The 23,166-nt window shown below is 31.3% G+C and overlaps 1 protein-coding gene across 3 annotated transcripts; it reads left to right on the top strand.

Moving 5' to 3' along the window:
• The first annotated feature begins 4,187 nt into the window (after nt 1-4,187).
• On the top strand, nt 4,188-13,821 carry LOC127248544 (uncharacterized). 3 transcript variants are annotated; one of them, XM_051270928.1, is made up of 16 exons: nt 4,188-4,344; nt 4,444-4,776; nt 4,875-4,956; nt 8,434-8,916; nt 10,074-10,239; nt 10,400-10,552; nt 10,699-10,796; nt 11,005-11,096; nt 11,416-11,486; nt 11,606-11,741; nt 12,266-12,325; nt 12,433-12,515; nt 12,830-12,906; nt 13,027-13,097; nt 13,231-13,288; nt 13,436-13,821. In XM_051270928.1, exons 2-16 carry the CDS (start codon nt 4,532-4,534, stop codon nt 13,556-13,558), a joined length of 1,998 nt encoding a protein of 665 aa, XP_051126885.1. In that variant the 5' UTR covers nt 4,188-4,344; nt 4,444-4,531; the 3' UTR covers nt 13,559-13,821. The 3 variants fall into 3 exon arrangements, with proteins under 3 accessions (XP_051126885.1, XP_051126884.1, XP_051126886.1); XM_051270927.1 differs by having other exon boundaries at nt 4,188-4,776; XM_051270929.1 differs by lacking the exon at nt 4,188-4,344 and having other exon boundaries at nt 4,737-4,776; nt 8,442-8,916.
• The last annotated feature ends 9,345 nt before the right edge of the window (nt 13,822-23,166 follow it).

The following is a 23,166-nucleotide window of genomic DNA, read 5'->3' as shown; positions in this document are numbered from 1 at the left end:
TAAATAGAAATTATTTGAAAAATAAATAACAAGGAAATATTTATAATACAAAAAAAAGTTATATTAAATTATTTATAGAAAGTACAAAACAATACTAAAATAAAATATTGTAAGTAAATTATATTTTGATATATTATATGATCTTTGGATTAGGTATAATACCCAATGAACTAAAATGAGGGAAAAAAACTGTATTCGGTGGTTAAGGGCTAAAAGATTGACCAGAAACTCACCGGTAAAATATTTTCAAAAAAATAAGAAAAATATAGAAGAAATGAAGTTGAAGTGTATTTGAAATGGGGTGAGGAGATGATCTTGCGTGTCTGGTCAATCAATACCGCAAAACAATCGGTAATCGACCATCACTATATATAATTACTATTATAAATAAAAAAAAAATCAATTTTTTATTTTAATTTTATTATTAAATATAAACTAATATACGTATTACCTAGTACAAAATAAAAACAAAATAAAATACGTAAATTATACATTAAAGCGACACATCATCTTCGCATTAGGTGGTACCCCAATATTTTGAAACTTCGATGATTAAAATGTGGAAAAAAAAAACCATATTGGGTGGCTAAGGGAAAGAAACGTTATTGAAAAAATATTACTGAAAAATGAGAAAAATGGAGAGGATGAGAGATTAATGTGTAATTGAAATGAGGGGCGAAGAGATGGTCTTTTATAGACATTCAAACGAGGTTATCATTAAATTCGTCATTAATAAAAATTACATTCCAAAATTATTATATTTTCAATACCTTAAAGAAATAAATAGACAAAATTATAATTTACTTTAATTATAAAATTAAATCAATTATTTTATTATCTATAAAAATATATTAATTATAATTTTATTAATTATGATATAGGATTTAATACATTTTTATTTTATTGAAAAAATCAAAATATTAAAAAAATCAAAAAATTGACAAAATAGATATGGAGGAGTGGACTTCACATCGATCTTTTATATATATATATAGATAATAATATTTAGCTTTTAATAAATATATTTGTTAATTATAATTTCATTAATTATATCAATTATAACTATATTTAATATAATTCATTATCCATTAATTACGGGTATAAATAAAAATTAAGAAAATACTACATTAATTTTAATTTTTTTTAAGAATTAAAAAAAAAACTATAGAATTATGAAACTTATTGACGTTTATATATATATATATTAAGATTACAAAATATAATTACTATAGTTTTAATTTTATTGATTATCAATATTGTTAGAAAGTTTGGGAAAAAATAATGAGATTTTCTTATTAATCATCAAAATAAGGGGTTATATATAGGCAATACAAAACCTACTCGATATACCCAAATCTACTTAATATAATCTATGGATAAGACCAAATTCAAATATAAATCTACTAAATCTAAAACCGAATATCTAAAATATCTCAACATCCCATCTCAACCTCAAGTGGTACAATAGAAACCAACTTGAGTTTATAAGAAAGTTGAATATAGACAAAAAAAACCGCAAATAAAAATAACAGTTGACTCTTCACCGGAGCCGAAGACGATAACTCTTCATCGAAGCCGAAAACGAGATGACCGAAAACGGTGACTCTCCACCGGAGCCGAAAACGAGATGACTCCACCGGAGCCGAAAACGAGATGACTCCACCGGAGCCGAAAACGACGTGACTCCACTGGAGTGGAAAACGAGATGACCGAAAACGACATGACTCCACTGGAGCCGGAAACGAGATGACACCACCGGAGCAAAAAACGATATGATTCCACCGGAGCAAAAAACGACATGACTCTATCGGAACCGAAAACGACATGACTCTCCACCAAAGTCGAAAACAACATGACTCTACCAGAGCAAAAAACGAAATAACTTCATCGGAGTTGAAAACAAGATGACTCTCATCGCAATCAGAAATATAACTCTGGAGAAATGCAGCAGACTGATTGCAGAATCGTAGACACATGTGCAAAGATGACTTCAATAGTAGAAAAAATTAGGACTCTAAGACAATCAAAATCGGAAAAAAAAAAAATGGCTAGAAAGTATAGAAAAATTTTCAAAATTGGAAAACCTCCGGGTACATCCCAGATTGAGTGTACCCGGAGAAACACGGGTTAGTAGACTATATATAGGCAATACAAAACCGACTCGATAGACTCAAATCTACGTAATATAATCTATGGATAAGACCAAATCTAAATATAAATCTATTAAATCTAAATTTGAATATCTATAATATCTCAACAAATATAATTATTTTAATTATAAAAATAATAAAAATTACATTACAAAATTATTACATTTTCAATACCCTTAATTAGGAATATAAATAGACAAAATTATAATTTACTTTAATGATAAAACTAAATCAATTATTTTATTATATTTAAAAATGTATTACTTATAATTTTATTAATTATGATATATTTAATAGAATTTAATACATTTTTATTTTATTAAAAAAACCAAAATATTAAAAAAAAAATCAAAAAAATTGATAAAAAAGATTTGGTGGAATGAACCCACACCGATCTCTTTTATATATATAGATTATGTCACATATTTGTTAGATTGTTCTTTTATCTATCAATAAAGACAAAGGTGTAGAAACAAACCAAATTTTGAGAACACAACATGTAAGATGGTGGATCCAACATTCTATAGGGTCAGGTTCTTAGCAACCTGAGCAAGGCAATTGCTCAGGGCTCTACTTTAAGAGAGGCTATATTTTTAATTTTAACTATTATTAAATATATTAAAATTTATTTTAAACTTTATCCCAAAATGTTTCAACAATTACCTAATTTAATTTTAATTCTAAAATTAAATTCTAACTAGAATTTTTTCTAAAATTTCATCTTTCTCGCCTTTAAAATTTGTAAATATTTATAATACTAATAATTATTATTAGATATATTAAAATTTAATTTAAATTTTATCAGTTTACAATTACCCAATCTAATTCTAATTTTAATAAACTCTAACAATTTTATTTTTTCTAATTTTATATTAATCGCCTTTAAAATCTGTAGTTATTATTATTGAGTTATTAACTTTATAATAGTCAAAATATTGTAAAGTTTTATAATAGTTAAAATATGTATCACAAACTAGGTTTCCATAGTTCACTTCCACGCCAGTCCGTCGTCCTTACGAGACACATATATTTCATTTATTATATATATGATTAATATAATTTTTATTTTTGTAAAATTTATTACTATATTGTTCGTTGATAATATTTTGAAAAAAAAATTATTCATAGGATCTATCATTTTTTTTGCTCAGGGCCCTAAAAAAAGTCCGAGATGGCCCCGATATTCTACCATGTACTTATGAAAATAAAAAGATTATAAAGATATTTCTATGACATAAAAGTTTCCTTGAAAACTATAAAAATAATAAAAAATTGTATTGATCGCAAGAAATAAAGAATAAATAATACTGATAATTTTCAAAATGCATACCAAATTTTACAATAACAGGAAATTTTTTGCCATCACTTAAGTTATATTGAAATTGAAAAATGATGAACATCAATGTTTTGCGCCAATTTAAATTGTAATAATTTATATCAACATCGTTCAAATTAAATACTCTATTTGTTTGTCAAATTTATTCTCATTTTTTTAATTTTTATTTATTACTAATTATTTCCTTTTCAACACTTATTTATAACATTGTCACTACTTTTATTACATTATTTTTTTTTATTTTTTTTAATTTTTAATTATATTTTAAAAATACCTCAATTATTATTTTACTTTTATCATTTGTTTTAATAAAATATTCAATTTTTTTAATTTCAAATTTAAATGATTTAATTTTATAGGACAAAGAGAATAATAAAAAACGAAATCCAAATCAAAAATAAAATTTCAAATCAAAATGGAATTCACACAAAATATGTTTCGTCTGCTTGAACAATTTATGAAAATGCACTAATTTTTTCACGATTCGTCCCCAAAAATTGCCGCTTGAGAGTGGTGGATCTTGAATGTTTGAGGAAGAAGTAAAAAACAAGAAATTCCTTCCGACACCTAGCCGATTTCTTACCTGGATGTTAGGCCATTGCATTAACAATATTTTCGAAGCAGATGGAAAATGCCATGTGTCAGACTGTGAGGCCATGGAAAATGCATCTATTGTGGTTGCTGGCAAATAGGGATTTGGACCCGTTTGGAAGTCAAACATTACATCCTGCGTTGCGACGTCGAACAGCTCCTTCCCGTGTGCGAAAGAACACAAACCGACGATCATCTTCAGACAATCCTTCCCTGTATTTATTGAACTGATTAATCTCACAATTCACAGGGTTTTGGATGAATTACGTCAGTGATACCGTACCCCCTAACGCAATAATATACTTCAATTCCTGATGGTCGATCCCTCTGATGGTTCTTGTTCTTTTTGTGTTTTTTCCACTGAAGTCATCGTAAAGTTTACAACGAATTGGTGGGCTCATTTTTATGCTGAATTGAACTGAGAGAGGAATAAGTTGCTGGAGTAAATAAAAGGATGTCGTCACCAACGTCGACGTTGACGGCGGCGCAGAAGTACGCCGCCGGGGCACTGTTCGCGTTGGCTCTGCACCAGGCGCAGATCCACCAGACACGCCCTTTGGGGTTTCCCACTGAAGACGAAGAGGGCGAGGACGGCCTGTCGGAGGAGCGCGTCAGCACAAGCAGCAGTTCCGACTCTGTTTCCGGTGACCCCCAGCTATGGGCCCACCAGTCCTCCGGCCTTCTTCGACCCATCTTCAAGTATAATTAATTGTTCCAAATTTGTGTACGCTGCTGCTGTTGCTGCAAGTGTTTGAATTTAGGGATGAGTTCTGTTCTGTTCTGTTGTTCCTTGCTAGGTTTTTAGAAATTGATAGCAGAGCATGGGAAGGGCTGGAGGAAACGGTGGCATATTCACCTGCCAAGCATCATGTGGGAGCTGTAAGTTTATTCTGTTTGTATACTTAAGTTTTGTTTTCTCATATAATATCTGCTCAAAGAGTTTGGTGGTATGATTTTTCTCTTTTAAGATCATCGTAGTGCTTCAGGGGAGTTTCCTGTGGTAGAATGTTGCACGTTAAATATTTATGAGTAGAAGCATTTATAAATAGTCCCAAAATAGTCCCACTTCTTGGGCCAATTGCTAGTGTATGCAGTGACTTATTTGCTTGTGTTGGCTGAAGCTGGATTAGTCAGAGAACACCAGGTGGTTGAAAACAAAAGTGGAGCAGATTTTTGGAAGATGGGTTATGACAAATGTGGACTCAATAAACTAGTTGGCAATAATATTTTTGAGTGGATTTGGGATTCCATACTTTATGGTATTATAAATTATAAACTGGGAATATAATCTGCGCAGAATGGCTACATGCTTCGGATTATTCCAAACTCCTTATCTAATTAACATGATTCGTTTGTATGATACATCTGTTGTTTTCCAGTCCAAACAAGAGCATTCCCTAATTGACTACTTTGGAAAAGCCTAACACTGATAGTAGGAGTTCACTTCTTTGCTTTCAATCTTGGATTGTAAAATGTCAATGCCAGTAATGTATCTAAGTTTCCCCAGGCTGTCTTATGTTGAAAACTATGGATTCCCATTTGTCATCATTGTCGTCCTTAAGAGTGTTGAGTCATGTCAGCTTGGTAACAATCTCTAATCTTGTTTCCCAAGCAACTCCATGTCCATAGCTGGATATGTGCCTTTTGCTTTAGTTTATGAGATTTGGGCTCCTGATCATAACTTGTCAGTTGCCACTTTTATTTTATTTTATTATTATTGTTTAGATTTTGTAGACAATTTCTCTTTCTTATAAGTCATAGACCTTATCTCTATTCCTCAGCAATGTTTGTTTTTTAATAATCCCTTGTATTTGTTGACTTGTGTTTTTGGGTTGATGTTCTGTCCATAATTACTCTCTTTGGTTGAACAACGAAGTCCTTCGTGCTCTTAAAATACATGTTTTTCTAATATTCACATGTTCAAAAAGGCTACTATTGCTATTCACCTATTCAGTGTTGATATTGATGGTGTCGTTTTTGTTGTATCCTATATTTTTATCCTGCCTCTTCTCCTTCCTTTTCTCCTTCTATATCTGATGTCCTACCTATTCTGTTTCTTTCTCTATTTCTCCCCTCTTTCTAGTTTACTTCTTCTCTTCATGTTTAGCATCGCTGTCCTTGTTTTTCCTTGGTTATGATCTTTTCCTGGACTCTCTTGACTCGTCCCACCTCCTTCAGCGTTCCTTGATCCTCTTGCTTGTTCGAATTTAGAAAGGTATATGTTTCACCCATAATAACTTCTTCCTTTTTTATAATTTCTCGAGTACAATTGTTGGTCTCCTGTGTTTTCTGCTCGTGTCTATGGCATGTTTTTTCTGTCTACCTAAGTCCGCTTTAAGGCTCTTTCCCATGCTGGGTATAGATAGGTGATGTTGGTTGAAATGACTGCCTAGGATGCAAATTGCACTTGGGGTTAGTCATGTCAACTCGAGGGTAAATCTATGGTTTTCTATAATTTGATTTCTGTATTTAAAGTTAGCCCGCTTGGTAAACTTAATTAGTTTGGGGCTTGTTTGGTTTCTAGCGACTCTACTCAAATTTATGGTCATGACTGCATAAACACATTTTGTCTCCGGTGGTCCAAATGCCTCCATACCTCTGTTTTTCTGTCTCTTATCTGTTATGTGAGGTGGTCACTTCACTAATTAGACATTAAAAATGCTCCTTTGTAGTGACCTTTGTGAAAAAATCTATATGGGGCAACCACCTACATTTGTTGCTTAGGGAGAGTCTGGCCTTGTACATAAGCTGTCATTCATCATATGATTTAAAAACAGTCTTCTTGTCCTTAGATTGGACGGTGTGCGGCTAATATATATGAGTTGGAATTATCAGATATGGATTGTATCACTATGTCTTTCATAAGAATACTAGATAGTGCATGTTTGTATCTTGTCATGTATGTTAATCACATTGTCATCTACATTTATGGCATTGTCATTGCCAGACGTGATCTTGAGCTAAAATAACATGTATTCCAGTGCCTCCAAGTTGCTGATTTGGGATCTCTTAGATATTTTTTTGGCATCAAGGTTGCTTTGTCATGTGATGGCCTTGTTATCTCAAAACAAAAATATGCCTCAGTTTCTCCTATGAATATCAAGTCCAAAGTCTAAACTTCTTCCATATCAAGGGGGTTCTATGGCAGATATTGGTTTCTATTGATGACTAGTTTGGTTGATAAGTTTAATTATCTAGTATCACTGTTTTAACCTTTCTTATTTCATCAGTGTTGTAAGCATTTTCTGAAGTCTTCACGTACTACTTATTAGGATGTTGTTTGCATATTATTATATATGAATCATGGTCATTCTCAAATTGAGCGAATGCTGACTAGGCTAGAACACCATCTGATGGTTTAGATCTTGATATTGCATTTTGTTGGTGGATATCTTATATTGTAAGAAGCAGAACATTGTTTCTGGATCTAGTGTTTCAAGCTGAGTATTGAGATATGACCATAGCAACCTGCTAGCTTATTTGGATTAAGTAGCTACTCTTAGAAGTAAGCTTGCTGGTATCTTTGAGATGAAAAATTATTTTGAAATAATAAAGATGTGATGCATATAATATCTAGTCCTTATTTCATGAGCTACAAATTATATAGGGATTCACATTCACTTAATCAAGGAGAAAGTGCTATTTGGATGTATTCATACTAGTTACAACTCTTTCCAGTTTCAATGATTAGTTTGGTTGACGACATCCTCACCAAATCTCTTAGGACTCCTCATATCAAGTTCTATGGGACAAGCTTGGCGTATACAATTTATATGCTCCAGCTTGAGGGGATGATTAGATAGTATATAAACTGAGTCCATTTGGTTTAATCTATGTATGTACATGCCTGCGTTGGGCCTAATTCCTATCTCTCTCTCTCTCTCTGTATATATATATATATATGCATGGATACCTTGTATTTCCAAATAAATTGAATCAGTAGATTGATGGACTTAACTAGATGTATATTTAACAAGTTTTGAGCTTATGATATGTGCACTCTAGCTTGAGGGGATGTTGGGATATATTTAAGAGATAATTAATATGATTTGATTTTGTTTGATTTGCTTTCTTGAGATGTAATGTTTATCCAGTATAATCTGGGTACTGCATACATGATGATTTGGAAGCTATTGAAACAACCAAGCCTCATCATTCTACACCTTTGTGGTTCTTTTACAAGGGTGTTGGATTGGAGCTTTTGAAATTTGTTTTATGCTATTTGTGTAATATAGTGGATAGTTGGTGCATTATTTCTTACCTTAACATATTATATCCTACTTTTTACTTGGTGAGGATCTATTGCAACATGAATGCATGTGATTGCTTACAATGACGTCATCTTACTTTCATCAGTTTTTAAGGCTACTTGCTGCAGAAAGCAGCGACATACCAGAAGAAGCTGTTGATGCAGAACGTGCTTTAGCAAATGGTGTAGATGCTATGTCATTGAGCATGGAGACCACTCCTGATTATGAGTCCAAAAGGGACAAGCAACGTGATTATGAGCATGCGTGTCGAGAGAAGTTTTCGACCCCTGATACTAATGCGGAATCAAAAGCTGAAGATAACAATATTTCCGATCAGAATCCTCATGAAGAGCACGCTATTACTTCTATTGTTGAGGAAACCCCTGTACAATCTATCTGTGTATCTGATGAAGAAATGCTTAGTTATCCAAGGAAAGTGACTGTTCTTTATGCCCTTCTTTTAGCTTGTCTAACTGATAATGGTGATGGTAACGAGAGATCTCCCAGGAGAAGAAAGGGCTATGATGCCAGACATCGCGTGGCATTGAGGTTAATAGCAACCTGGTTTGATGTGAAGTGGATAAAAATGGTATATTTTCCTGTCTTTCTAACATGTTGAAGTCCTTTTTTCCGTATAATGCCTGTGTTTTCATATTCACTTTGGAGATTTGATAGCAGTAAGTGTTCTTTAGGATATTTGACATGTTTACAGTTTTATAATTCTCAGTTCTTATAACGTTATGGTATAATGGGATTAACAAAATATCATGGAACATACACTTTTTATACCAAGTTGCTTTTCATGCCTCTAGAACTAGATGAACTGTCATAGGGCATTCATTGTGTATGAATTCATGAACCTTTTCAAGGAACAGGATGAAGTAGTGTATGTGAGGTTACTGTAGTTTGGAAACTGGCAAAAAACTGATAGACTTGACATGTGGCTAACCTAAATTGGAGAATAAGGATCTCATCCAGTGAATTAATTAAGGCAGCCTTAGGATGCTTCTATATCTTATGTGGTGTACTAATGAATCTTGATGTTCATTACAATGAATTTGTTGCATGGAAAGGATAGATCATAGTTGATGCTAGTATGGGGTGTTTGTTTTTCTTCATTTTGCTGATCTTTCCCATATTTCCAAGGCAAAGCAGAATTGCTGATGCGTGGTGGCACTTTTCCTTAATTAAAAATATATTTTTCATATTTCCCCATACCTCTCATAGTTGTAGTCAGAAGCTTGCTTCTTAGAGTGTGTTTGTCTGGTGGTTTGGATTTTGAATTGGGATTTGAATAGTAAAAAATTTGAATTTGAATAGTAGTATGATGTGATATAAATAGGTGTTGATGTGATGTTTTGAATGTAAAATTAATTTTTAGTATAATATAAAAAATGAAAAATAGGTATTTGATCCGATATTTTTGGAGGGAAAAAATTTAATGAATAGTTTAAATCCTTCAAAATCTTCTAAACAAACACACCCTTAGGTTTTCGGATGTCTTATTACCTTTCTGTTGAAAAATCCAAGTTTGATGCCTTTTTATATTCTAGGATTTGAATACTGTATAGGTAATGTATTATACCTGTGTAATTGTCTTAGCTCCTCATTCCACCATTAGATGATGCTAATATGTATTTGCGTTATTCATCCGCCATAGGCTTTTGAACTCATATTTTGTGATTTCTTTGCATTATTGCTATTGTTTTATTTATTTATTTATTAAAAGAAACATTCCCTCTGTAGGAAGCAATTGAGACAATGGTTGCATATTCAGCAATGGCTCTTCAAAAAGAGGAGGAGGTCAAAGAAGAGGCTGAGTCGTCTAAAGGTTCATGGGCCAAGTGGAAACGTAGAGCTATCATAGGTGCTGCTGCAGTAACGGGAGGGACCCTGCTGGCAGTTACTGGAGGTTTGTCGTCTTTTCTCTCTCCCTTTTGTTTTGGTTTTTTGTGTATCTGAGAAATGCTGTGAGGGCCATTGTGATTTCTAACAGGAGGATTACCAATTGCTTACCATTCATAATATTCGATATTGGTTTTGGATTTATTTACCAGTCATGCTTGGAACAGGTTTAGCTGCTCCGGCTATTGCTGCTGGATTTGGTGCTTTAGCACCTACACTAGGAACTATTATCCCTGTCATAGGAGCAAGTGGGTTTGCTGCTGTTGCTACAGCTGCTGGAAGTGTTGCAGGTTCTGTTGCAGTTGCCGCTTCCTTTGGTGGTAGGTAATCAATGTAATAGTGTACATGACATATGAGCTGTGGCACTTCTTTTTGAGTAGGATCACTTCAGGGTGTATCTATACATATTTCTTCTTCTGGACTTCATGCTTATATATCTAATATCATGGACTTTTATTTGAACCAGCTGCAGGAGCTGGACTCACTGGGAGCAAAATGGCCAGGAGAATTGGAGAAGTTGATGAGTTTGAGTTCACAACTATAGGAGAAAGCCAAAACCAAGGAGTTAGTTTTCTTTTTTCTTTTTTTTTAACATTTGGAATATCAAGATATCAAATGGTGTAGATTTAATATAATTTGTTTATGCTTTCTCTTACCGTTTTATGAGACTGGGTAGTTAGTTGGATGCTTCTTTACTTGTTGTAGCTAACGCATGAATTGAATGCTTTCAGTTTTACCTTTTAATCATTATTATTAACTTTTTTTTTTTCAGCGACTGGGGGTTGAAATTTCCATTTCTGGATTTGTTTTTGAGGAAGAGGACTTTATTAAACCTTGGGAAGGGCATAATAATAACATGGAAAGGTAGACCGCCTCGTTGTCGTATATACTTTCTTGTTCAACTATTATGTTATTATTAAGATTGCATTTGAACCTTTTTCATTTAGATTCTATCTTGGAATGTAAAAACAGTGAGTATCATTCTGGTTGGTTGTATTCTTGTGATAAATTTTAATCACTTTTATTGTGTACAACTAATTTGTTGATTACTTGATCCACAATTATGATATTTGTGATCTCATCTAATGGGATAGGTTTGTAAATATTCCTCTAATCTAGTATATTGTTAATGTGTGATGTTAATGAAATTGAAAATGTTTTGTTGTTTGTCTTCTCTCTGTAGGTATGCATTGCAGTGGGAGTCTAAGCATCTAATTGCTGTAAGCACTGCTATTCAAGACTGGCTTACTTCAAGTAAAGAAAATTTTCCTTATGTTCCTTGTAATTTCAAGCGCTGAATATTGTGCATTAATATCTTTCTTCCCTGGACTGTCCCTCTGTGACATCAATATCATGATTATTAATATTGGCAGGAATTGCCATGGAAATGATGAAACAAGGTGCCATGATGACTGTACTAAAAACTATCATGGCAGCTCTGGCTTGGCCTGCCACATTACTTGCTCTTACTGAATTCATTGACACCAAATGGACTATTGCTGTGAACAGGTTTTCCCTTCTTACCTGAATGTTGACCATGGATTATGGGGAGGAGGAATTAACTTGCCTCATTTTAATTTTATCCAACCATGAAATGCATGTCCAAATGAAAATGCTGGTGGTGTACTTAAGTATATTATAGTAATATAAGGGTGTGTTTGGTTTGTGTTTCAAGCACAAATAAATACTATTCAGCTTGCACGGTTTCAATAAAAAATAAAATATTTCTCTTATAAAATATCGCATTAATGTACACTTTAAACCAAAATTCAAATAAAAACTAAACAAACCTTAAATTTACAATGTTGAAACTGATTGAACGAAAATAATTTTTCGCAACAGTTTTACCTTTTCATCTAAGATAATGGCCAGTGTAACTCATTTTGTCTGGTTGCAAATGTGTATATTTATGCTTGTATGGTGAAGCCACATTGGGTGGTTTCATATTCCATATTTGTGTATTTCCGGATAATGTGTTTCTCTTCCACAATTTTTTTTTTTACTGAAATCGTATATGCTGCTATTTTCTATAGATCTGATAAGGCAGGTAAACTTCTTGCTGAAGTATTACTGAAGGGGTTGCAAGGACACAGGTGTGTTATTTACATAAAATTGAACTGTTTTACGCACTATGGAATCCATTTCTAAAAGGTTGGATTTGCTCTTAACTTCTATCAATACATGCGCATGAATGTTCCAGACCTGTGACACTAGTAGGTTTTTCACTTGGTGCAAGAGTGATTTTCAGATGCCTTCAGATTCTGGCTGAAAGTGAATCTAATGGTAAACGCTACCTTTTCCCCCGTCATGTAATTCCTTTCTAATATCCAGTTCATTGAATTGGATTTGATTTGTAATTATTATTTAATGGAGAATCAATCTCTCTTGCTATCATATATTATCATATGCCTATGAGAATTTTTCTAGTTGCATACTCCAGTTTTCCATAGATATGAGATGATATTTCCGGTTATTGAAATAATGTTGGACTTATGGTTTTCTTCCCTTGATTCTGTTTGGCACACGTTCTTCTCATTTTCCTTATCCGATCTTCAAAAAGTGATACTTTTTATCCTCCCTCCTTGGTTTATTCCCAGCTGGACTTGTGGAAAGAGTTGTTCTACTTGGGGCTCCCATACCAATTCGTGACACTAATTGGGAAGCCACTCGAAAGGTTGGCATACATCCTTTTCACTCATCATTTAGTTTCATTCTTACTACCTAAGATTCCCATCTCTTCTAGCATCTCAAACATGGTTTGAACTTTGAAGTAGCTTTTATGGATACTCTATAGGTGGTATCTGGGAGATACGTGAATGCATATTCTACAAATGATTGGACGCTTGGAGTTGCATTTCGTGCCAGGTATGCCATGCCACCCCAAACTCTCAATGAACTCTTCAATACATATAAAAAGAAGTAAATTAGGAATATTTGCTTGCAAACAATGCTCATCCCTCCCTCCCTCCTGTGCATTTATATTATTTTATTTCAACAGCCTTCTCAGCACAGGATTGGCGGGGATTCAGCCGGTTGATGTGCCTGGCATTGAAAATGTAAGACATACAGAAAGACTATATCTAACCAAATCTCTTTTGAATTAGTTCAAGTTTGGCCTGCCCACATTTTATGCAACTTTACTTTGGCCCCCATACATATATACACATATATCACCATTGTTGTATGTTGAATGAACTAAACAGGTTGACGTAACCGAGGTCATCGATGGTCACTCTTCTTACTTATGGAGAACCCAACAGATCTTGGAACAGCTTGAGCTTGACACCTACTATCCCGTTTTCAATCGACGTGTTGTGCCGATGTAGCATAATCTAATCAAATCAAATCAAAGGAAGGAGTTGCAGAGCATGGCAGAGGTGAGTTGGGTGAGGTATCTATCTATCTCTCTTCTGGTTGGTTCAGCCATGCTTCTTCTTGTTCTTCCCTTTCCTCCCCTGTTTAAAGAAGTCTTATTACTTTAAAAGTTCAAATTGCATTTAATGGAGAGAGCCACTCATAAGATGAAGAATTGGTTTACTTCATACAATTCGCTTTAGCATTCATTAATTAGTTATTAAGAGTATGATCAGCAGTGCTGTGCTGGTTGGTCACCATTACTATCCTTTTGGTTAGGATGCGTTTAGGCTATTGATTGAGGATTTATCCGAATCATACTGAATTTTCCAATCAGCACATACAAGTATATGAAAGGTAACACATGATATATAAAATATTAGTATATAGTGTGAGATGTGATGTACTTCGGGTTCAAGAGACGGCTCGTTGGGATGGGTGTAGAGGAATAATCATAATTATTGATATGGGCTTTTTTTATTAATTATTGCAAATTATAAAATATTTATTTTTATTTTTTAAATTTGAAAAAAATATTTTTATTAAAAAATAATAATAAACTTTTATTGAAATTGTACAAGAGATAATAGAATAAATCTTTCGTATATATTTTTATTATATTAATTATTGTTTATTAATTTATTCTATTTTATTTATTTATAATGTAAATGTTATATAATAATAATATATATAAATAAATTAATAGTATTTGTCTTTTCTATTTGATTTAATTTTAATAAATTTATATATATTTTACAAATAAAATAATTTATATGTAATAACTAATAATAGTAATAATTTTAAATTTACAAAAATAAAATTATAATTTAGTAAATACAATATACTACCTCCGTTCTAATTCAAAATACTATTTTTATCATTTTTCGTCTGTCTTACTCAAAAGTATCTATTTTTTATTTTTAGTAAAAGTAATCATACATCAATACCAAAATACTCTTAACTTTTACCTAAATTACAAAAGTACTATTACACATACAATTATTTTTTTACATAAAGTTAAAGGGCAAAAATGTTAAAATTTCTTACACACTCCCATTAATTAATAAAATACTATTATTTTTTAATCTACTACAAAATCCAAAAGGGTTCATTTGGACCGGGACGGAGGGAGTATTAAAATAATTAATAAATATTGCAATAAAAATTTACTTATTATATGTATGAATTAAATATATTGTTTTAAGGGTAAATAAGAAATAAATATAATTTAGTAGGACTATCAGTCATGTTAAACTATTTTAGTTGACTGGTAGTCCTATTAGTTTTGCTCTTGAAGCTACTAAACATGTCATCCGAAAAGTCTAACTTAAGTGCCCTCAATTTAGTAGCAATACTAGACATGTTCAGGATATACTCCCTTATGTTACATTTGTCGTTATACCTCATAGTAACGAGACTCTTAAGAATAATACTCATTTATACCTTATCGCTTTTGGTAAAGCGTTTCTTAATTTCAATAAAGAATCTTTTGGCAGTAGTGATATCATCCGATATCGTACTCTGAAAAATTTATGGAGTATTTTTTTTAATGATCATCAGACTTAGGCGTTGGACCTATCCCCTTCTCAAATAACTGCTTTTCATCTGCAGTGTTTTTCGCCGTATGAGTGGGTTGGTCTACTCTTAATACCAAGTCAAATTCATGCAACCTAAATGAATCAATATTGATTTTTTTAGTGCTTACATTTGTTCCCGTACCATATTGGAACCGAAATATATATATATATATATATAAATATTTATGAATTACAATGAAGTTCAAGAATAATGCATTCTCATCCCAAGACACTAAGTGCAACATCAATAATCAATATTTGGATCAATAATATTGATTGCTAGAAGTCATCTTGTTGCAATAATCATGTCCGGACAATAAGTAATGTCAAACAGAAAACCACTCTTTGGACTGATTCACTATTCACATAAGTAAAGCCATATAATCATCCCATATATATCGCAGATGTGTATTTCATTCTGTCAATTACCAACTGTCTTTGGACCGAAGAATAATTACATGAGTTAAATACACACAAACACTTACGTTATCGAATAAAAATCTCATATAAGAGAGCTTACTTTGGCAACGTCAAAATACTTGATTTTAACTGTAAGAACAAAACAAGCATTATTAATGAATTTTTAATATCCTTAAAAACAAATTAGAATCAGAATTACGTTCAATGTATACGAATATGATTCTATAAAAATAAATAATATGTATAAGCAACTGGATGCACATGTCTATAATCAATTGAAGGCTCTGTATGTGAATTTATAAAATAAATTAGTAATCATATCACAAGTTATCGAGCAACATCAATAATTATCTTTGAAAAAATTACTTACTCGCCAGTGATAAACTTGTTTTGATAATCGAATGTTGACAATAAAGTAGTGTGTCAAACAACACTTCATCTTTGGACAGATCTATTATTCACACATAAATAACCGAACTATCATCACCACATTCAATGTCATTAAATATGTATGCAACTAATTAATCGTTAACTTGTCTTTGGGTCAATCAACGGCCTTATAAGTCATATACACAACCTTTTAATATGTAATATAAATAAATTGATTTACGCAGCAGAGGCTGCTTTGGCAACATAACTGTTTCAACAACTCATAAAATATATTATATTTATTCATTGCTAATTAAATTCACCTTAAATAAATCACACACATGTATGTCCAAATACATATAAAACTATAATAGCAACAATTAATTTTATGAACTTATAAAAATAATCAAGTAGTCCAAGAAAGACTAAAGACAGAGGAATTTCATAAATAATAAATATGCCATCCAAAGAGACTATAAATTAATACACTAAATTATTATAGCCGAATTTAAACAAACATGCCATAAAAAATACATGCTGATTCACAAATTTAATTGAACTTTTAATTATACATCAATCAATGAAGATCAAAACTATGCTCTTAACCAAATAGACATGACCAAACATATCTTATTTAATTTATACAATATATATATATATATAATTGCACACAAACCGAGCAATCATAGATGGTTCAGAATTAAATTTAAGCATTAATTGAATATATATGTATATATATATATAAACCATGTTACCAGATTTTTCCACATAAGAGGCTCACACTTACTAAATACATTTAAGTCCAATAAATTAATAGATCACTTAATATAGGCTTAATCTGGCTGATAGTCTAATAGTTACATTTAACCCATAATTAGATTTTTAATCCAACAACTAAAGCAGCGGTAAACGAATATTAGAGGTATATATAGCACCCCATGTTCAGATTAGGTTTTGGCTTCCAAAATTAAAATCCGGGGATGGAAAAAATGTCTTCAATATATTTGAGAAAAGCATAAAAAACTATTTGAGAAAATTGCAAATTTGACCCAATATGTATCTCAATTTAGAACAATATATAATGTAAAGTCTTATTTTTATCCTCGAAAATGTTACATGCAGAACACGTGATCTTATGTGGCCTTGCCAATGTTGATGTGTACGTGGTCGGAGTTGAGCTGGGTGCAAAACTGGACAATGACCACGATGACGTGTATAATATAGATATTATATATATATATATATCTTTTTTAAAATAAAAAGAGAAAAAAATTCTCTTTATTTCAATTAAACCCTATTATACTAAATTGGTAATAAATGTTTTGCAAATTAACTCAAACTGTAATAGAGTGAAATCAACATCGATAGATTTGCAAGTAAATTCAGATTCATCCCCACCCCTAAAATAAAATATGTATCGAATTATCCACTCCACAATGAAATCGATCGAAGATTGGAATTTACAACTCACGATTATTTATAATTTCCTACTTACATTAAACCCGGTATTCTCAATCCTTTTCTCTCTTTGGTTTCTTCATTAAAATAAAAAATCTTTGCATTCATTTCGATTTTATTGTTTTCAGAAAAAAAAAATTGATTTTATTAGTTAGGCGGAGTGGTGTTTTTATTTCCAAAAAAGAACAAGTTGAAAGTTTTTATTTTCTTGAATTTGCAATTTTTTGGTTTATGATACATGTGTTTAATAGAGAAATATTTGTTTAATAGAAAAGAGTGCGTCTCGTTTGTTTTTTTCAATTTAACGATAAATTGTATCAATTAATTTGAAATTATACAATAGAAACAAATAAGAATTGAATTTTTTCTTTTGCCAAATTGATTGATGTAAATATATATATATTTTAAAAAAATTAATATTTATATTATACGTATCATCACCGGTGATGTCACATTGGCATCCAACTACATACACATAAGCACTAGCTGTGCGACATAAGATCACGTGATTTATATATATTGCAAACTTATGGCGCAAAAAATCTCAGCAACATAAAGCTATATAGAATCTAGAGAGACTAAAAACATACCAGAGAAGACGAAATGAAAGCGAAGATGAAAATGTAATCTAATAGGAGACTAGGGCTGCCGTAAGCTGATATCAGAGATATATATAACACCCCATGTTTCAGATTAGATTTTGGCTTCCAAAATAAAAATCCGGGGATGGAAAAAATGCCTTCAATATATTTAAAAATAAAAAAATAAAAGTGCAAACACGTTTATGAGAAAATTACAAAATTGACCCAATATGTATGTCAAATTATCGTTTTTATTTTTATATTTTTTATTTTTTCAATTTAGGACAATATGTTAACGCAAGACCTTATTTTTATTCTTCGGTGCCGGAAAATGTTACTATGTGGCCTTGCCAATGTTGATGTGTATGTGGTCGGAGTTGAGTTGGGCGCCAAACTGGACATTGCCGACAATGATGTGTATAATATAGATATTATATTTTTTTTAAAAAAAAGTAAAAAAACTCTCTTTATTTCAATTCAACTCTATTAGACTAAATTGCAAATAAGTTATTTGCAAATTAATCCAATTAGACTAAAGTGAAATAACCGCAACATCGATAGATTTGCAAGTAAATTCAGATCCACCCCACTACTAAAATAAAAAATGTATCGAATTATCCACTCCACAATGAAATCGATCGAAGATTGGGATTCACAACTCACGATTATTTATAGTTTCTTGCTTACATTAAATGCGGTATTCTCAGTCGTTTTCTCTATTTCGTTTCTTCATTTCTCATTAAAATAAAAAATCTTTGCATGCATTTCGATTTTATTGTTTCCAGAAAAAAAAAAAAAAAAGTTGATTTTCTTAGTTAGGCAGAGTAGTGTTTTTATTTCCAGAAAAAAAAAAAAGTTGAAAGTTTTTATTTTCTTGAATTTGCATTTTTCTTTTTATTTATGATACAGGTGTTTAACAGAAAAGTGTGCGTCTCGTTTGTCTGTTTTTTTTTTTTTTTTTTAATTTAACGATAAATTGATTCAATAATATTGAAATTTATACAATTGAAACAAACAAGAATTGATTTTTTTTTTTTACCAAATTGATTGATGGAAAAATATATATTTAATTTTTTTTTAAAAAAATAAATATTTATATTATACATGTCATTACCGGTGATGTCACCATGGCATCCAGCTCAGCACCAGCAACATACACATAAGCACCAGCTGTGCGACATAAGATCACGTGATTTATATATATTGCAGATTTATGGCACAAAAAATCTCAGCAACATAAAACAATATATAATCTAGAGAGACTAAAAACATACCAAAAAGACGAAATGGAAGCGAAGATGAAAATGTAATCTAATAGGAGATTAGGGCTCCCGTAAGCGGATATCAGAGGTATATATATCACCCACTATTTCAAATTAGGTTTTGGCTTCCAAAATAAAAATTCGGGATAGAAAAAATGCCTTCAATATATTTAAAAATAAAAAATAAAAGTGCAAACACGTTTTTAAAGGCATAAAAAAACGAATGAGAAAATTACAAAATTGACCCAATATGTATGTCAAATTATCATTTTTACTTTTATATTTTTTTTTTCTCAATTTAGGACAATATGTTAATGCAAGGCCTTATTTTTATCCTCCAGTGTCGGAAAATGTATGACCGGTCGCTCGATCATTCAATTATTCCACCTACTCCGTGATCACAATTTAATGTAATACAGGGGAATGAATCGTCTCTAAAGAATTGTGTTGTGTTCTAATGCAGTAAATAAAATGAGAGAATTTTCTTTTATTATCTAAAATAACAAAACAATTAAATTAACGGAGAACTAGCTATTAAGGAGATGTCTGGCTCAAGGGATGATGTAATTATGAAACTTGTATTTTATCATCAATTCGATAAAGTTAATTGTTATTAGACTATCAATAAATTGGTTATAGTTATCAACAAGCTCTAACAACCAATTTTTCCTTACAATGTAGGTAATTAAGGTACGACCGTTAAGTATCCCTAATTAAGCTAATAAACCTAGGTACGCCCATAGGAAATATTGTCTAATCGCAGTCTAATCTACAAAGACCCAATTTAGAAAAATTACTACCTAAGAGGAGCAATTAGATTTGATTGTCTAACCCCCGAGAATGAACTATTCAACCCGGTTGTCACCTATTCAAGTGTGAATACAATTACGAATATCCTTCTTGAATTGACTTTAAATTATCAGACCAATTGAAACATCGGTACCAAAATATCCAATCAATCTAACAAGCACAAAGATTATTCTCAAGATTAGACAAATATTGATAATAAAAAAGAATTTTTATAAAGAAAGTCAAGAATCTTCAAAATACAAGAGTCAAAACATTATTATCCCTCAAACCAGAAAAATATCTACTCCATAATCAAATAGCAAAGAACAATAAAGAAAGATAAAATCATAGTCTGGAGGGAAATCTTGTCTATTGATTTGCTCATGTGTGATCTATGAATCTATTAGTCTCCTGCTCCTGCGCTACTTCTAGCCATTCTCCACATCTCTCCGTAACTTGCTATGTTTTTCTTTTAATTTTGCCCTATTTTTGTAGCAGTTGTGCTTTTAGACCTTCAATTAAATTCTCATGTCAGGAGGGTATGGTTAGCTTGATTGTCTAATGATGATTTCTTTTTTTTTCCTCCAAATTCACCAAATTTGCTTTTTGTCATAAACAATACGTATAGAAATTAATTAGGTAGAATTCAATCAAAATCAATCAAATATCGTATATGATATAAATATAAAACACATGCGATTTCGAGCTATCAATGTCACTTGCAGAACACGTGATCTTATGTGGCACTGCCAACGTTGATGTGTACGTGGTCGGAGCTGAGCTGGGCGTCAAACTAGACATTTCCGACGATGACATGTATAATATAGATATTATATTTTTTAGAAAAAAGAAAAAAAAAATTCTCTTTTGGTAAAACTTCAATAATAACGAGAATCACAAGTTGTTTCTCTTGTTCTTCTTTTCTTTCTCAAGAATCACTGTTTGTTTCGTTGAATCTTCTAAGTTTTAATTTTCTTGAATTTGGAAAATATTGGTTCTTGATACAATTGTTTAACAAAGAAGTGTGCGTTGTTGTTGTTTTTTTTTTTTTTTTTTTTTTCAGTTTGACGATAAGTTGATTCAATTAATTTGAAATTTATAAAATAGAAACAAACAAGAATTGATTTTAATTTTTTTTTTACCAAATTGATTGATGGAATAATATATATTTAATTTATTTTTTAAAAAATAGTATTTATATCACTACAAAAAACTAGTATATTTGTATCGGAATTCTGTGCCTAAAGTTCACGTAGCTAACGTAATTTCATCCATAATTCTGTCTCTAATATCATTAATAACGGAAAAAGTGTATTTAAGAACGAAAAAATCTCGTTACAAAATTGATATTTTTTTGTAGTGTTGTTATACATGTCATCACCGGTGATATCCACCATGGCGTCCAGCTCAGCTCCGGCTACATACACATCAGCACTAGAAGTGCTACATATTGTCCTGAATTGCGAAAAAAAAAAAAAAAACTAAAATTGATAATTTGACATACATATTAGGTAAAATTTGCAATTTTCCCAAAATGTATTGAACAATAAATTTGAGATGCATTTTCCAAAGAAGGGCCATGCTTGATTAACAACATAAATGATGTATAATTAATAGTATCCCATCATTATGAAAAATATGATCTTTCAACATAATATTATATAACTATTATTCCATTACAAAAACCGACTAAAACATAAGTAATACCTCCCGTCTCAATTGTTTGCTATTATTTTAATTTCAGATGTTCCAAAATGTTTTAAACCTTTCTTTACTTTATACTCAATTTTCTTTTTTTTCCTTATCAATACAATTTATAAAATCATCAAAAATAAAGGCAAAATGGTCAAAACTCTATCAAGATTATACCGCCTACAATGTCGTGCTAGAGCAAAAAGCTAGCAAATAAATTGGGACGTAGACAAGATAATATAAGAAAAGCCACAAATTCACAAAATAATAACAATCCTAAAATGTGAAACTTTTTCCCAAGTTGGAAATAGAAACGTACGTGAAAATGCAATCAAAGTACAAAATTCAAATTGCAACGATCAAATTTTTAGCAACGCTTGCCTACTTTACAACCTTTGATTGTATGGTTGAACCAAGCATATTGATATTAACTATGCAAACATTGATAAATGATAAATCAAAGACTACAACATGAACAACATCTCTTCTTGCAAGATTTGCACTTTGAATAACTTCATTTCTAAAGACCAAAACAAAAAATTTCAGTATGAAACTACATTTATATCCTAGTCATATGCACTTTTCATAGAAAGATTTTTCTCCCGACAAATAGTCATTTCTTAACACGACATGAATTTAAAACCATTCATGTTTTAACTTTCACATATAAGACATTCTTAGGTACTAGTCTTCTTGTCTACTTGGAAACACCTACAAAGCTTATGGCCCCAATTTTCTATCTATTTCTGCTATTTTTATTTATTTATTTGATTGTTACCGTTGGCCATAATTATCTTGTAGTTAATAAGTAATACCTTAGTATAATCAAGAATGAAAATGCAGAGGTAAAGTCATCTACAATCGTAGAAACTTTTCGATAGGGAGGTACACAATTAGCTTTATTGAAACTATAGAGTATGGTCGGTATGATTGCATTGTAGAGCTGACATTTTTCTTTCTACAAGATAGGACCAAAAGCAATTTTGACTTAGTAAGAGAATGCACAACTATAAAAGATGAGTTGCTTGATCCCCAAACACCTATTTAAAATTACGTGACAACATACCTTTAAGTCTACTTTAAAGTCTAATATTATAGTAGACACACAATAACCATAACAACACAACATACCTAGTAAAACAAGTTTTTCACTTTTTTCGTAAATAGAATTGGTAGTATCAATTGGTGTTGCGTCATCTAATACATCGAAAGGCCATGCCTCCTTCATAAAGCATTTTTTTTTTTGTTTGTTTTTTTTTTTCTGCGTCTTATGAATTGATTGGCTCTTAGTACAACGGGTCTATGAGATGACTCCTCTTACAATAAACTAATATAAAATTTTAACAGAAAATATTTAACCCTAAATCTAAATCAAGGAATATGTAAACTAAAATGCACAATTATACGCATACCCTTTCTCGATAGATTGCTT

The sequence above is a fragment of the Andrographis paniculata genome, unplaced genomic scaffold (genome assembly GCF_009805555.1).
Source record: "Andrographis paniculata isolate CXL003 unplaced genomic scaffold, ASM980555v1 Contig34END, whole genome shotgun sequence".
Lineage (NCBI taxonomy): Eukaryota > Viridiplantae > Streptophyta > Magnoliopsida > Lamiales > Acanthaceae > Andrographis > Andrographis paniculata.
The sequence above is the reverse complement of the archived record's forward strand: the minus strand, read 5'-3'. Positions and strand labels throughout refer to the sequence as shown.